This window comes from Danio aesculapii, chromosome 3 (assembly GCF_903798145.1).
Source record: "Danio aesculapii chromosome 3, fDanAes4.1, whole genome shotgun sequence".
In the NCBI taxonomy this organism is placed as follows: domain Eukaryota; kingdom Metazoa; phylum Chordata; class Actinopteri; order Cypriniformes; family Danionidae; genus Danio; species Danio aesculapii.
This window is the reverse complement of record NC_079437.1, coordinates 56,632,055-56,649,449: the sequence shown is the minus strand read 5'-3', so window position 1 is coordinate 56,649,449 and position 17,395 is coordinate 56,632,055. Positions and strand designations below refer to the sequence as shown.

At 35.0% G+C, this 17,395-nt stretch overlaps 1 protein-coding gene across 1 annotated transcript in view; it reads right to left on the bottom strand.

The window, feature by feature from the left end:
• Window positions 1-17,395, bottom strand: part of otop2 (otopetrin 2) — a 59,763-nt gene that overhangs the window by 562 nt on the left and 41,806 nt on the right. The window contains exons 2-8 of the mRNA XM_056454275.1: window positions 13,304-13,412; window positions 9,867-10,225; window positions 8,129-8,265; window positions 7,541-7,599; window positions 4,419-4,555; window positions 2,415-3,229; window positions 1-763 (exon numbers count right to left, since the gene is read on the bottom strand). The exon at window positions 1-763 is cut by the window's left edge and continues 562 nt beyond it. Coding sequence (XP_056310250.1) covers window positions 593-763; window positions 2,415-3,229; window positions 4,419-4,555; window positions 7,541-7,599; window positions 8,129-8,265; window positions 9,867-10,225; window positions 13,304-13,338 — 1,713 coding nt within the window. The 5' untranslated portion in view covers window positions 13,339-13,412 and the 3' untranslated portion in view covers window positions 1-592. The remainder of the gene's footprint in view (window positions 764-2,414; window positions 3,230-4,418; window positions 4,556-7,540; window positions 7,600-8,128; window positions 8,266-9,866; window positions 10,226-13,303; window positions 13,413-17,395) is intronic.

The following is a 17,395-nucleotide window of genomic DNA, read 5'->3' as shown; positions in this document are numbered from 1 at the left end:
CTCTTGATATGTCACGTGATTAGGGTATAATAAAGGACAGAAGTCATTATTATTAAAAATGTGCGGCTAAAATTGTGATTCCGACTTCCCCTCTTATTTTAAAACCTACCAAGCATATTTAACTCTTCATTTTTAAACAGTGTAATGACAGATTTTATCTAAACAAGTAATTATATCTTTTTTATGACTATAGTTTTATTTTTAAAGGGGTCTCTAATTGTAATTCTTACTAGTAAGAAACTAATTAGAGGGCTTTAGGGAGCAAATTCAATTGTAGACCGAATTATAAAAGAATGGAAGTCAATGGAGACAAATTACTAATAATTACATATTACTAATAACTCTAATTGTAACTTTCACAAGTAAAAATTGAATCCAGAAGCTCCAAAATTGTGATCGTTGCTATTATAACAAGTTCAATTAAAGCTAAAATGGCTTGCCATAGACTCATGCTAACATATAAACATTGTGTTATCCGGTACGAACGTAGTAAAATATAAAACATTTGGCTAAACAAAAATATTCTATAAAAATATATTATTTTACAAAGATATGTGCAGTGGGTGCTACAGTTCTGGGATGGTGGTCTGCTTTAGGCGGCGAGGCACACCTCAAACAGACTTGCCACAGAGTGCATTCGGTAGAAAATCCCAAACGGCATTCCGATGTTCACCACGGCGGCCCACGTCTGGAACTCATATATGTCTGGTCCGACGGTGTTGTCAAACTGAGGCCGAGCTCCAAAGGCTGGAATAATCCACAGCTGAAACACAGAAATGGACCGATACGGTTAGATTCCAGGATGAGTTAAACAGTTTTAGCATTTAGCATATTTTAGCATTTAGCATATCCACAGCTAAAACATAGTCTGATTCAGGCTGATTTGTGATTATTAAGACAGAGATTTTGCTTTTTGATAGCAGGTTTGCCCATGTTAACTAAACAAAACAGACAAACAAAACAAAACTGTTGGGTCTCAGTAAGACTTAAAGTAGAAATAGACTCATTGCATCACTCCTCGGGTGTTAAACGGGTGAGTTTTAGCATTTTTGTATCCATTCAGCTGATCTCAAGGTCTGGCATGAGCACTTTTATCTTAGCTTAGCATAAATCATTGAATCGGATTAGGCTATTAGCATCTAGCTCAAATAGAATCATTTTATAACTCCTTTAGTGCTAAACAGTTAAACAGAGTTTTAGCATTTTGCATATTTTAGCCATTAGCACATCCACAGCTAAAACTGAAAGGCAGGGATATCGTCAGATTTCACACTGGTTTGAGATTATGTGTTAAAGAGGGAGATTTAGCTTATTGATAGCAGGTTAACCACTTTCACAAAAAAAAGAAAATACAAACTATCATTTTTTTCGGTCGATCTTAGAAAGACTTAAATGAAAACTCCACTTTTTATAAAAATACACTCATTTTATCACTCCTCGGGTGTTAAACAGTTGAGTTTTAGCATTTTTGAATCTCTGAGTCTGGCAGGAGCACAGTTATCTTAGCCTTACATTCAATAATTCGATCATTTTCTACTTAAATCTTGACTATTTACGTATTAGTTACTATTAAGGACTAGTTATGTAGCTGTTGACCAGTTTATCATTGTGCTAGCTGCAGCCATGGTATCGCAGTAAAGTTCGGAATGAGACTATATAGTTCCTAGGTGTATCAGCCTAGATTAGAAATTGCTGCTTTTCATTTTCCAATGGTCTTAGTATTATGGTCTTAGAAAAATTATGTCAACTCTTTGGTCATTTTTTTGAGCGAGATGCTAATGGTGTAATCCGATTCAACAAGCTATGCTAAGCTAACCCACAAGTGCTCCTGTCAGCCCCGGAGATCGTCTGAATGGATTCAAAAATAGTAAAACTTGGAGTGTTCCTCTTTTCGTGAAAAAACGTTAGATATTTAAACTGGAAAACGGCAAGATGCTAATGGTCTAATCTGATTCAATGATCTATGCTAAGCTAAGCTAAAAGTGCTCCTGTCAGCCCCGGAGATCATCTGAATGGATTCTAAAATAGTAAAACTTGGAGTGTTCCTTTTTGGTTAAAAAATGTTAGATATTTAAACTGGAAAACGGCAAGATGCTAATGGTCTAATTTGATTCAATGATCTATGCTAAGCTAAGCTAAAAGTGCTCCTGTCAGACCTAGAGATTGTTTGAATGGCTGTTTTTTTTTTACCAGAATTCTTCAGCATATCTTCCATGGTGTTCAACAGGAGAAACTCAAACAGTTTTGGAACAAGTGGAAGATGTGTAAATGATGACTGAATTTTCATTTTGGCTAAACGCCCCCTTTAAAATGAACGTAAATAAGATCTAAAATGATCAAGGGGATTGTAGATCGAATTATAAATGAATGGAAGTCCTAATATCAGTGTGAAGAATGCAGGCTTAGGTACGTACAGTGACATTGCAGAGCAGTAGGAAGGCGCAGATCTCCTTCAGGATCCTCCTCTTCCAGGACATCCTGCCTTGCAGTAGAGTCAGTGGGATGGGGAGCGTGTGTGCGGGCACGATGGAGCTGCTCCGTCTTTCCAGGTCCCGCTCCTTCACAGCCATGACGTTGGCAAAAACAGTGGCCACATCCGTCTCTTTAAAGGGCTCCCGATGGAGGCCCTTGATGAGAAAGGCATTCTGAATGCACAGCTCGATCACAGTTAGCATAGCGCACGCTAAGTTGAGCCCGTTTGTGTGGCCTTGAACCCCGGATGATAAAACAGCGACTATAGTGAAGTAGCAGATGAGGAACTGTCCCAGTGACGCTCCCACCAGGAGTCCCACATCCAGACTCCGCGTTGGGTTCTTCCCCGAAACCTGTTCCCGCTTGTCCATGCGGAAGAGGATACATCCGGCGAGAGCGGAGCTGGACATGAGCAGGACGGCCACTATGTTCATGATGTAGTGCATTATCAGAGCCTCCTCCTTCTTCTTAGGGTCGTCTTTAGACACGTCCACTTCGTAGACCACAAACGTAGCCAGACCCGCCACCAGGACGATCAGACCAGCCAGCGGACCCACCAGGACGTCCCACAGGCTGAAGTGCAACTTGTGGCTGTGGTGGTCGTCCATCTTGCGGCCAACGTTCTTCCACATCACGTAGGTCATGGCTGAGGCGAAGAGACTGTACTCGATGTTGAAGGGGTACAGGTAGTAGTAGGCCTTCTCAAAGAGGTCGCACATGTTATGGAGACACTCGCATTCACTGGCTGCAGCGCGACCTGGAAGCAAAAATGTTTGTGGATATCGGTTATCTGCCATTCGTTATGGGAAATGATTGATACTTTAGTGCTAAATCAGAAAACTAGTCATGCACTCAAAAAAAGACGTTTATAAAATGAGTTGAAACAAAACAATTCTTCAGTTTTTTGCAGGACAACTTAATTGTTTTATGTTCAATCCACCTAAATTTGTTCACTTGGTAACACTTTATTTTGATGGTCCGTTTGAGTATTTATTTATTTTTTTAAAGATTTTTTTTGGCCTTTTTTTATTATATAGAACCGTATTTAGACAGGAAGCAAAGTAGGAGAGAGAGGGGGGGGTAGGGTAGGGAAATGTCCTCAAGCCGGCATTCGAACTCGGGACGCCCTGACGTGCTACTGCACCATATGTCTGCGCGCTAACCACTAGGCTATTGCGCCGACGTCCATTTGACCATTAGTAGACTGTCTGCTTAATATCTGTTGATACTGCTGCTAAACAGACATTTAACTGACTATAAGAAACTTTGCAAGTACATGTCAACTTACACAAACCCTAATCCAAACCTAACAGTATTCACCTTATTCTCAGCGTACGAGCGGGCGCAGCCATTTGAATCTTTTTGGCTCGAGACTTCCAGACTCATTCACTTCCGTTCATTTTTAGATGTTAGAAACGGCTCGTTCTGCTGCTTGATGTTGCCTGGTCAGGCTGGAAAATGATCAGCTAAATCCAGCTAAAACCAGCTTGACCAGCCTGGTTTAAGCTGGACATAGCTGGTTTTGGCTCAACTCCCAGCCTGGCTAGACTGGTCAAGCTGGTTTTAACTGGTCATTTTCCAGCCTGACCAGCTAAGACCAGGCTGGAAATGGCCAAAACCCCTCTAAAACCAGGCTGGTCGATCAGCTAAAACCAGCCAACCAGCCTAGGCTGGTTTAAGCAGTTTTTTTCAGTAGGGTTATAATGCAAAATAAGTGCTTAATATGTTCACAGCCCCTATTGACTGCCTCTTTGTATTTTGATTGAAACCTGATTGTTCTTTTTTAATAATTTTTTTTTATTACCATTATTTTCTTTGTATTGTTATGCTTATTTCATGTATTTTGATTGTTGTGTTGTTTGGTAATTACTGAAACATGTAAAACTAGTAAAAACACTTGATAAAAAAAAGACCATTTCACAGGAGTGCTACTAGTGTATATTCACCATCGAGCGTGTCGTTGTAGCTGTTGTTGTTGTTGGTGGGAGGTTTGACCGGAGCCACAGTCTGGTGGAGCGACTCCTCGGTCACAGCCATCATCCACACCATGAGGTTGGTGGACAGAGTCAACATCAGGCCACAACTACAGAGAGAAAGTCAATATTAGCATACAGCGATATTAGCGCCTCAGTTCCACAGAAGCGTACAGTCAATCAAACGCTCAATCGGGCAAACATTTCCCACAAATTGTGTGCTCATTGCTTCACAGCGAGACGTCACGCAGATTTACAGTCAATGGCAGGTTGCGCTGGTTACAAACGCTTTCATTTCCTTTATAGATCTGAAAAGGTGCGACTGTTAGACTTTCTCTTTAATTACACTTACTGTCTACAAGGCGATTTAAAATAGAGAGGAAATAAAATGCCTAATGCCAGTTATACTGTAGTAATTTACAGGAAATACTAATGTAAATATTATAGTACAGTACACTTTGTTCATTTACACTACAAACTGTAGTGTTAATAAACTAATAAATAGTTTACTACAGTAAACTGGTGTATTATTATAGTAAAATATACCCTATAGTTGTAGAAAACTACAGTATTGGGTCAGTTTGTTGTGTTAGCATAGCAACTACACAGTAAATTAATATCTGTTAATAGGGTATATGCAGAGCTAGTGTTTCTTCATACAGATAAACTTCCGGTGAACGGTTATAATGTGACTTTTTCCATTTTATGCGGGTCCTTTTACAGCACTGATGTTGTATTGTAATTAAAATATAATCAGTTAAATAGACTTTGGCGTTCATTTAGTTGCTAAAGCGTGAAACGAGATGAAAAGCCATTTACAGGTACATGCCCCTCGGGATTAGCAGGCTAGCGCAGGAGCTCCATTGAATATACTGGGGTAAAATAAATGTTCATATTTTAAAGACATAGCAGGGGAAAATGTAACTTAATGCAGTGCTTCTTGTACAATCAGAGACCCACTTTATATTGGATATCACTCAGCCAGCGGAGATCGCTGATTTGTAAAGAAAACAGACCTTAAACGCGGCTATTTTGTAACGGCATACAGTTCACCGGAAGCGCTTGACTCAGGTTACTGACAAATTAAAAGCCTTTCTGCACACTTCCGCATACACCCTAATAACCGATTCAGTATTTTGTGATTTAAAGGTGTTTTCTGTTTATGTACGGTTGTGAATTGCATTATGGGATGTTGATCTCTGTTCTGTCGACTTTTAATGTTGAAAATTCAACTCTACAGTTAAACAAAGTGAATTTTATTGACATTTTAGTAGTTTGAAATAATATAAAGAAGTAATAGGGGAGAGCGGGGACAAAAGTAACGTGGGATGAAAGTAACAAATCGATTTTCTGCATTTCCTGGATTTTCCAGGCTGCCAAATATCCCCTAATTTTGGGACCGCGTCCTGCAGTTAGCTCCAAATTTCTGTAAATTAATGTAGCTGTTCTTTTTTTCCTTATTACAAGTTGTTTCTCTTTTCATGTTTCACAGTAATGATCAATCTACAGGTTATTTAGTGCAATAACACATCCTTAAGTTTGAAATGTCTGAGTTTTTCAGTTTAAAAGTTAATCAGGTTTAAATGGCAAGAGTTCCTGTGGGGACACTGAAAGTAACACTGTTATTTAAGTCCCACTGCTAATAGACTTGGCTTATTTTTCACTTCCACATTAGTGTTTTCAGTGATTTGATTCATATGTTTAAAGAAATAATGCTAGTTGCCAATAATAATCAAAAATACTGATAAATTGTAGAGAATTGTAACATTTTGCATTGTTGGATTGATTTTGAAACATTTGACGGAACTGGAATTAAACATGAAAATGCCGTTTAATGCTAAAATAAAGGACTAAATATGTTAGCAGTTAACATTAACAAAGTCATCGTCAGAAATATTTAAAATAAACAAGATTAAGCCGGTAAATCTAGCACATGTTGTGTTACTTTTGACCCACCCGTGTGTTAATTTCATCCCTGGTGACGGGGTCAAAATTAACAATGTGCAGCTTTTGTTTAAAGTGAAGTTATATTGGAGTTGTTCTACACTGATACAAAATAACACCTGATTTTGATAGACCACACTTCTGAGTTAGTAACCACAGCAAAAATAGATTTCTGCTTGAAACATTATCTTTTAAAGTTCGTTTTTTCTGAAAAATAATACTTTGTCCATGCTATAGAGAGAAATAAGTCTGTAAAATAACTGAACAAGTACTGGCTGTTTTACGTACTGTAAAATAAAACACCAACTCAGACAATATGTTACTTAAAACTATTAAAATGTTCATAAAAGTCACCCTTTTATACTTTTAAAGGTTAAAAGTTGTTGAGGGAAGATCAAGGTCCCATAATACCATTCAAAAGCATAAACAAATGGGGAAAAATAAAACTATGAATCTCAAAAATACTGAAAACTACTCATTTACAGATGTTTTTTAAAGTGTAGAATCGCCACAGCAGATGAATTCAAGTACTTCACTATAAAAACACTATTTGCTATGAATCACTATAGGATTTTTTCATCTTGGAGAATATATACACTTTATTATTCTTCGACACGCTGTATTTTTGTTTTGTCTTCTGGGTGAATTTCACCTTCATCAAGCCCTAATTATTAACTGTAGACCTAACTTAATGTTTTCAGATCATTTCGGATCAGCATTTGTTAAGAATCGGTCTAAAACTTTGAGCTCAACGGCTTCTAAGACATTTGATATCCTTGAATCAGCGGTACGATATTTTTAATAAAAAACGATAAATGTGTGTGTACGCTGAAAAAAAAAAGATTCATTAATGGATTTACTAAATTGTTTTAAGGTAAGTGGTTGCAAGTAATTGATATGGGCTGAATTTAAACAAATTAAATTTAGTAATGTTCAACTTATTTGTTTGTTTAAATTCAGCCCATATGAATTGTTTGCATTCACCTTAAAAAAATGTAGTAAATCCAATGAATACTTTTCGTTCAGTGCAGCTTTATTTCCCTTATATAAAGAAAGTGCTTTCGTAATATTATTTCGAGTTGTGGAAAAAAAAAAAAAGGAAAGTTAACAACTAACCGAATAACCACAAGAAGTTGAATGCTGGGACTTACCGTGTGATGTTTTGCTTGATTTGCACACAGTCTTTAGCATGAATCCAGAGCACGTACGTCTGCAAAATGGAGGACAGTATAATTAAGTGATAGACGACACAAACAAGCGGAAATACTCACACAATCTCACGGCAATTCGTAAACGTTTTTTTTTAGTGGCTAATTCGTATGAATTCGTACAATCTCATTAGTACAATTTAGTACGATTTGCTTACCACAATGACGGTTGGGTTTGGGGACGGGGTTTTCTAGCACACCTCCTTTTTAAAATCACCCATTTCCGTATGACTGAACTTGTACGAATTCGCACGAATTAGCTACTTAACTGACAAAACGTAAAATAGGTAAGTTCCCTCATGAGATTAGGCTGGAAATACACTCAAAAAATGACTAATTATTTAAAATGAGTTGAACCAACACAATTCTTAAGGGTTTTTTTTTTTGCGACAACTTTTTTTACGTTTAATCCACTTAAATTTGTAAAAAGTGATTAAGTTAACTTAATCGATTTGAGTTGCGACAACATGAACATTCACAACAAAAATAATTACAGTCTATCAGGAAGTGACGTTGTCGCTTTAAACCCACCTGGACGATGACAAACACAGCTTGCACGACGGGGAATGCTATTTTTATGGGGGATTCGCAGTTCATTCGACCCACATAAAAAATAATCTTGAAGATGTCCATGATTACACTGCAGATCCCAAACAAAACCAGTCCACCTGATGAAGACACAAGCAGAAGAACATGAACACGTATAGCTCGGTGATTCATTCCACTTTAAAATATGTCCCAAATGCTATTTAACTGAGAGATTTTTTCAAATTGTTTGAGTAACTCAGTTCTAATAACTGATTTCTTTTATGTTTGCCATGATGACAGCACATAATATTTAACCGGATGTTTTGCAAGATGCTAGTATTCAGCTTAAAGTCCATTTAAAGGTTTAACTGGGTTAACTAGGCAGTGGATAACAGTGGTTAGTTCTGTAGCCATTTAAAGAAAAGTAAAAATTCTGTAAAGTACTGAATTCCACTGTTAACTACTGGATTATTATCTGCTTATCATTGAGACGTTGGCTGTCTATTACTGTTTTATTAACTGGTTTGATGCTATTTTCATAAGTAAGGTGTACATTTTCAAGCCTCTTAGTTCAAAACTGTAACACCACTTGTCATTCTTTCAAAACCCAATGTCATGATGCTAGTATTCAGCTTAAAGTCCATTTAAAGGTTTAACTGGGTTAACTAGGCATTGGATAACAGTGGTTAGTTCTGTAGCCATTTAAAGAAAAGTAAAAATTCTTAAGGAGGCTAATAATATTGACCTGTTATTATATATTGAGCAGCTTTTACATTTTTACAAACAATTTGATTAATCAACAATTTGATCAAAGCAATTAAGACTTTCTCCAGAAGAATATACTTGGGAAATATTAAAAAAAATCAATATTCAATATATATATAAATAAAAGACAGAAGATTTTTTTGCTAGGAAAATGTTTGAAAAATGTTCATAAATTGGTATGAGTTCTCATAATGTATTGGGTTTTTCTTGTGCTCAAATGGTTTTGTGTTTTCAAGTGGATTAAGTTGACAGTACTCATTAGGATTTGTTTTTGAACTTAAATGGTTTGTTTCAATCGGTTTCCTCAAATTGGTTTGAGTTACCTTAACTCATTGGGTTTTACAGTGTAAAGTACTGAATTCCACTGTTAATTACTGGCTTATTACCTGCTTATCGTTGAGACGTTAGCTGTTTATTACTGTTTTATTAACTGGTTTGATGCTATTTTCATAAGTAAGGTGTACATTTTCAAACCTCTTAGTTCAAAACTGTAACACCACTTGTCATTCATTCAAAACCCAATGTCATGATCTCATAAGACATTTTGCTTGGAAAATATGTGGAAAATGTTCATAAATGTTCATCTTTTTGACAAATAAGAAATTTTACTTTAAAATTAAACTCAGTTTTTCCTTTTTTAAGTTATTTTAAATTAAATAATTAAGATTTTCTCTAGAAGACAAAGTGTAATAGACAATACTACTGTGTGTAATGTCCCTGCTCTGTTAAACAGCACTTGGGAATAAATAATTAACATTTTACATTAAAATTAAACGGCAAGAATATAAAAAATATATTTGATTTTAACTAATAAACATAAGTCTATCTGCAGAAGACAATTCTGATAGGAAATACTATCTTATATTTAAAAAAAAAATTGGTTAAACTTTAAACTGTAACACAACCACATGTAAATCAACGCAATCTAAGCCAATGAATTTCCCAGCAGCTCCTGAAAGAAGAAGAACCGACGTACTTCTCAGCCAAACAGGTCCGGCGTGACTGTCCTTGTAGAGCACCGCGCGGTACACCCGGGAAGTGTGCACTTTATAGTAAACCATCCACACAGTGGACAGGATGACCAGCAAGATGAGGAAGATCAGAAGGTGAGAAGAAGTGATCTGGACCTTATTGAAAACACTCCCGCTCACGATGGCGATTCCCAAAAGCAATGCGTTTAGGGAGATAAACCCAGACAGGAGCCATCCCCAATTGCGGCCCTTCTCCACAGGCTTGAACCCCCGGGCAGGCATCTCTCCATGGGAGCTGATCTGGATAGTGGATATCTGGTTCTCGATGGCTTCTAGATCTGCCTTTGTCGACATGTTGCTTGAGCTGTCCACAAGAAAACACAATCAAAATATTTCGATGAGAAGCATGTGGAGATGGAACAAAAATGACGACAGCTAAAATATGAGTCCAGCTTCCTCGAGCTCTATATATACATGACCCCGCGAAAGCATTCAACCAATCAGGTGTGCTTTCTTCCGCTTACGTCCGGCCCCACATCTGAAGGGCCCCGCATCCTCGAATATTGGAAATCTAAGAGAGCTTTTCAACCTTTTGCTTGCTCTGGAGCGCGGCCAGCCAACAGCAGTCCGCTATTGTGATAACAGTGTTTAACAAGAGGGCTACCTGTACGCTCTGTTTGGTGATGAAGGAAACGACGCAAAAAAAGCGGCGCTCAGACACCCTCAGCTCTGAGTCACCAGGCCGATATTATTTACTTCAATCATATCTGTTGTCAAAATATTAAAGCCTGTATTTACTCGGCTTACAGCACTTTTTTTTTCTTTCTTGAAACCATTGCAATATTGAGCCTCGCCCAATTTCATTGTAAATATTTGAGTGCTGTTGTATTGTGCATTGTTTCTTTGTGTGTGTGTGTGTGTGTGTGTGTGTGTGTGTTCTGTGAGTGCGTTCACTCATAAAATGATTTTTTAGCTGCCTGCTCAAACTACTTATTTAAAATGGGCTAAATCAACAGTTCTTGGGGCTAACTTTGAGACAACTTGATTGTTTTATGTTCAATCCACTTCAATTTGTAAAAACAATTAGGCAAGAGTAATTGATTTGTGTTGGGACAACTTACTTAGAAGCAAGTAAACCAATTGCCTTAAAAGCAACAAGTTGACTTTACAAAAATAATGTAAGTAAACCTATTGTAACTTGGAACCGTTAAGTTGACTTAAATTTTACAATTATGCAAATTGTACTCACTTTCTTAAATAAAAGTAAACTAATCACTTTTTCCAATACACCTTTATTATATTTGCCCCCCCAGCTTTTCTGTATCTAGCAAAATGACACAGTAAAATAAATCTGCTCTTCCAGACTCGAGTGTGTCTTCTAAATTCAATACAGGCTATAATTGTAGATTTTACAGACTCAATGAATAATTTGAAACTTACAAATTACAGTATCAGACAACTTGAAAATCTATAGACTATAGACAAATGTACTAAACTGAATGATAAGATGTGCAAATTAAACGTTCGATAGTTATATCTTTATGAAATGACATTGCTTTCTCACCACAATTCACTACTTTTTGATTTAGCAGCTAATTTGTAACTTGCACGATATCATTTGTACGTTTTGTTTTCATTTGCTAATGCCCCATTTTTGGTTGGGATCTGGTGGCTCTTCCCTTTTGAAAATTGTACGTTGCCATACGAATGAACGCATATGTATTTGTACGAACTAGCCATTAGTTTCCTTGCTAGATCAAGCTGGAAATGCAGTCACGAAACATTTACTGTAAAAAAAAAAGTTGATTCAACTTAAAAAGGCAACTTGCTGCAGAGCTTTTTGAGTTGACTGCACTTAAATCAAGTCAAGTGTAGTTCTTGGGTTAAAAGTTGTCAAATAAAACTGTTTAAAACTTATTTTTTTTCAGTGTTTATAGATAAAACACCTATTTTGTGTCATGAAATTGATATTGTGTGATCATGTGTATTAATTCGATTGAAAATATGCTGAAATGATTTGTTGTAACATAGTGTGAGTTTTCAAAATACACCAAATGCTTGTGTCCCAAATCAATTTAAAAGAATTGCAATACTTATAAAGCATGATCTTATTTTACATCCCTAATCCCGCGCAATTCCTAAACCCAACAACTACCTTAATAGCTATTAATAAGCAGCAAATTAACACCTCGTTGAGCCTAAAGTCAGAGTTTATGGTTTGTTAATGAGGATTGTACCTTAAAATTAAGCATGATCATACATTTGATTTTAAAAAATGAACTCAGTTGCTTTTGTCCATATTTTATCCACAATTGGGTTGAAATACCTCAGCAATTTTTTTACTTTAAATTTTTTTAGTGCTTTAAATTTGTATACGTGAAAAAAAATTAATTATTAAAATATTTAATTCAATTTATTAACTTTATATTTTTAAATTATGTATTTTAGTATTAATGTCTAGTATTAATACATTTAAATTAGTGTTATATAGTGTCTTGATCTTATCATGAGGTGAGAGTACAATTTTGTTCCTATAGGGAAACAAAATATATAATTATACCTTTAAAGGTTGCCAAATTGGTCCTTTACGGTACAATTTTGTACCCAAATGTGCTATAAAAGGTACTAAAATGTACCTTTCAAACCGAAATCTGGACGTTTGTACATTTATAGCGCATTTGGGTACAAAATTGTACCCTAAGGACCAATTTGGGACCTTTAAAGGTATAATTATATATTTTGTTTCCCTATATAGGAACAAAATTGTACCCTCAGCTCATGATAAGATCAAGACACTATCTAACACTAATTTAAATGTGTTAATACTAAACATTAATACTAAAATACATCATTTAAAAGTATAAAGTTAATAAACAAAATTGTACCTTCACTGTACCGTTTTTCTGACAGTGTATAGCAGGTCTGCAACACAGGATTTCACAAGTAAACACAACCTGCACTGTAAAAAAGTGAAAGCTTTAACACATTACTTCAGGTTGTTACAACTATACATGAATTAATTAATTTCCACTTAATGTATTATGGTTTTCAGTAATAAATAAGTTGGAATAACTTCATTCTTTCAGGTGTAATAAGTTAAAGTAATTTATTTAAGTTGATCCGATGAGAGTTTTGTTCCGTGAAATAAACACACTGTTAAAAAATGCAGGGTTTCACACAATTCCCTCATGTTGTTCCAACACAAATTGACTAAGTTAACTTAATCGTTTGTACAAATTCAAGTGGATTGAACGTAAAACAATTAAGTTGTCCCCCAAAAACCTTTGAATTGTGTTGTTTCAACTCATTTTAAATAAGTAGCAGCAAAAGTAAAGCTTTAAGCATACGTTTGCATTATCTAATAAACAGCTGCTATTAAAAAGCACATATAAAAGACAGCAACACAACACTAGAGATATGTGTCTGTGTGTCCTTCACTTACCACGAGTAGGATCCGCTGGCCTTCTGAGGAGCCATCCACTACATGTCATATATATATATTCCCTCTGAGACACACTGATTTACAGCGGTAACACTGAAGGGCCTGTAACCTGTCAGACACAACACACAGTACACAGATAATCAGAACACAATGTATGAACATCTCGCGCACACTATGCCATTAACTCATAAATCTTCAACCTCCAGTGGAGTGTGTGATAATGACACAGCGATGAGACATCATGATTTATTTGTCATAGACATATATTCTCCCACCATAAATAACAACAATACAGTTATTAATCCAGCTTTTTAATGGCTGAGGCAGTATAAAATTATATATGAATTTACCACATTTAACAGTTCTGTATTAACTTTCCTGTGAGAAAAAAATAAGAGAACTACACTCCAAAAAAAAAAGCATTTTGCTACGTGTAAAAATTACTTAGTATGTAAAATGAGCTGAAACAACACAATTCTTGAGATTTTTGGGGGTATAACTTAATTGTTTTATGTTCAGTCAACTTAAATTTAGTTTAATGCTTATGAGCTCAAAATTACTTTACTTTAAAAACTATTTTAATTTATATATAGTTTATAATGAGTCTTTATGTGTGTGTGTACAGTTGAAGACCCCCCCCCCCATGTGACTTTTTCATTATTTATTATTTTTTAAATATTTTCCCAAGTGCTGTTTAACAGAGATGATTATTTTGAAAATGTTATACCTAATTTAAGGCTTTCCTAATTTTTTTGGTTTACTAGGAAAGTAAGGCTAGTTATGCAAGTTATTGGACAACACTGATTTGTTCTGTAGACAGTCAAAAAAATTGTATATACATGTAAAATTGTGTAATATTGACCTTAAATTTTTTTTTTTAATGCTTTAATACCTGCCAAACTTAAAGAAAAAGTACATTTGAATAGCTATGGTTTTATTTTAGCTAAATACAATAACCCTGTTTACATTAATATATGCATTGACTCCAAAAATATATCTGGCCACTAAACCCACATGTACATTTAATATTATGAATATATTTAATAAAACATCCACAAAAGCACACTTTTCATTTCACCAAAAAAAATAAAAAATCTAATAGCAGAATATTAATCTAAGCTAATTATTGTTTTAAATGACTATTAAACAATAAACAGCGCGGTACAGTGTGATTCAGACATTAGAGAATCATGTTGGTAGTCAATGTTAATAACTTCAGCTTTGGCATAGAATAATGTAAACTGAAGGAAACCAAACGTCACATATTAAGTTCTGTGAAACACCAATTGGACAAATCTTTGCAAGACTGTAAGTGTTTTTAAGTAAAACATGCTAAGACTCTTCAATGTAAAAGCCAGTACGTTTAGGAAACTCAAATAATTCAAAAACAACAACAACAAACTATTGCCTTAAACCATTTAAGTTCAAAAATGAATATTTGAGTACAGTGAACTTAGTCAGTTTGAGTACACAAAACAAACCTTAAACCATTTAAGTTAAAAAACTAATATCTGAATATACAAAACCATTTAAACAAGGGAACTCAAACTATTCTAAAAAAACCAACAAATAAACGATTGCCTTAAACCTATTTAGGTTCAAAAACGAACATTTGAGTACAGTGAACTTACTCCATTTGAGTACACAAAACAAACAATCGCCTTAAACCATTGAAGTAAAAAAAAAACGAAAATTTGAGTCCAGTGAACTTACTTCATTTGAGTACACAAAACAAACAATCGCCTTAAACCATTGAAGTAAAAAAACCCCGAATATTTGAGTCCATTGAACTTACTTCTTTTGAGTACACAAAACAAACAATTGCCTTAAACCATTTAAGTAAAAAAAAGAAAATTTGAGTACACAAAACAATCGCCATTTAAGTAAAAAAAATAATAATATTTGAGTACAGTGAACTTACTTCATTTGAGTACACGAAACAATCGCCTTAAACCATTGAAGTAAAAAAAAAAACGAAAATTTGAGTCCAGTGAACTTACTTCATTTGAGTACACAAAACAAACAATCGCCTTAACCAATTAAATTCAAGAAGTAATTTTCGAGTATTGTGAACTTACTTCTTTTAAGTACACAAAACAAACAATTGCCTTAAACCATTTAAGTAAAAAAAGAACATTTGAGTACACAAAACAATCGCCATTTAAGTAAAAAAATAATAATATTTGAGTACAGTGAACTTACTTCATTTGAGTACACAAAACAAACAATCGCCTTAAACCATTTAAGTAAAAAAACGAACATTTGAGTACAGTGAACTTACACCATTTGATTACACAAAACAAACAATTGCCTTAAACCTTTTAAGTAAAAAAAGAAGAAAATGTGAGTACAGTGAACTTACTGCATTTGAGTACACAAAACAATCGCCATTTAAGTAAAAATAATAATATTATTTGAGTACAGTGAACTTACTCGATTTGAGTACACAAAACAAACAATCGCCTTTAACCATTTAAGCTCAAAAACTAATATTTGAGTACACAAAACAAACAAGTTCCTTACAACCTTTTAAGTTCAAAAATGAATATTTGAGTACAGTGAACTTACACCATTTGAGTACACAAAACAAACAAGTTCCTTACAACCTTTTAAGTTCAAAAATGAATATTTGAGTACAGTGAACTTACACCATTTAAGTACACAAATCAATTTAAGCACCGCAAAAAACAATAAGTTAAGGAAACTCAAATTTTTCCGCTGCACATTTTTCTCAGATGCTCTTAGTTCAGATGTTTTATTAGCACATTTCATGTACTGTACTATAACTTAGACTGTAACTATACTCACCTAAAATCTTTGAGTGACTTTTTTAGACAGTAGATGGTCCTTCAACAGTGACATTCGCATTAAACCGAACTGAATCAGTTTAAATATATCTAGAACTACAATTTACACCCCAAAATAATGACATTTTTGGTAAAACTTTAGAATATAGATAAACAAATAGGCTTTAATTAACACTTAACTAATGAACAGATAATCATGAGTTAGCGTTTGACTTAACCATTTATTAATGATTGCTAATGATTCTTATTAATAAATTAAGTAATTTATATTAATAGTTGAATCATAACGTATTAATTCCATAATAACTTATTGTATTAACTACACTCTAAAAAAAGTTGGGTTGTCGTCAAAGTTGGGTCATTACAAACCAGAATTTTTTAACAGCGTAAATTCATCAGATAATTACCACAACTGGCTAAAGCCATGCATTTCAGCAGCCTCGTTGTCAGTTTTAATTAATTATTAGCTAATCGTTTGGAATGACATGGTGTTAGGACTTTACTGGTTGAGGCACGTGACTGACTGAATAGCTCATTCAAAATCAATGACCATAATATTACTTAACAATTAGTTAACAGCACATGTGCCTCAACAAGTCACAACATAACGATCCCTTTACAAATCATTAGCTAATAATTAACTCCAGCAGACAACTGGAAGATGAAGTGCATATCTTGGACTCTTGGGAATAGATAGATTATGGGGCAGCATGGTGGCGCAGTGGGTAGCACAATCGCCTCACAGCAAGAAGGTTGTTGGTTCGAGCTCCGGCTAAGTCAGTTGGCATTTCTGTGTCGAGTTTGCATGTTCCCCCTGTGTTCGCATGGGTTTCCTCCGGGTGCTCCGGTTTCCCCCACAAGTCCAAAGACATGCGATATCGGTGAATTGGGTCAGCTAAAAGAATTGTCCGTAGTGTATGTGTATGAATGAGTGTGTATGGATGTTTCCCAGTGATGGGTTGCAGCTGGAAGGGCATCCGCTGTGTAAAACATATGCTGGATAAATTGGTGGTTCATTCCGCCGTGGCGACCCCAGATTAATAAAGGGACTAAGCCGAAATGAAAATGAATGAATGGATACATTATGATGCTAATAACAAAATGGTTACTTAATCTATGGTCATTTGTTGCGAATGTTCACTAACAAATGCTTGGGTATATTTATATAACATTTAGTTAGCCATCTGTTCATTAGTTAAGCATTATTTAACGTATATTAGTGCAACAGTACTGTAAAGTGTTACCAAATGTTCTTAAGTAACTTTTATAATTTGCCTTTCTAATC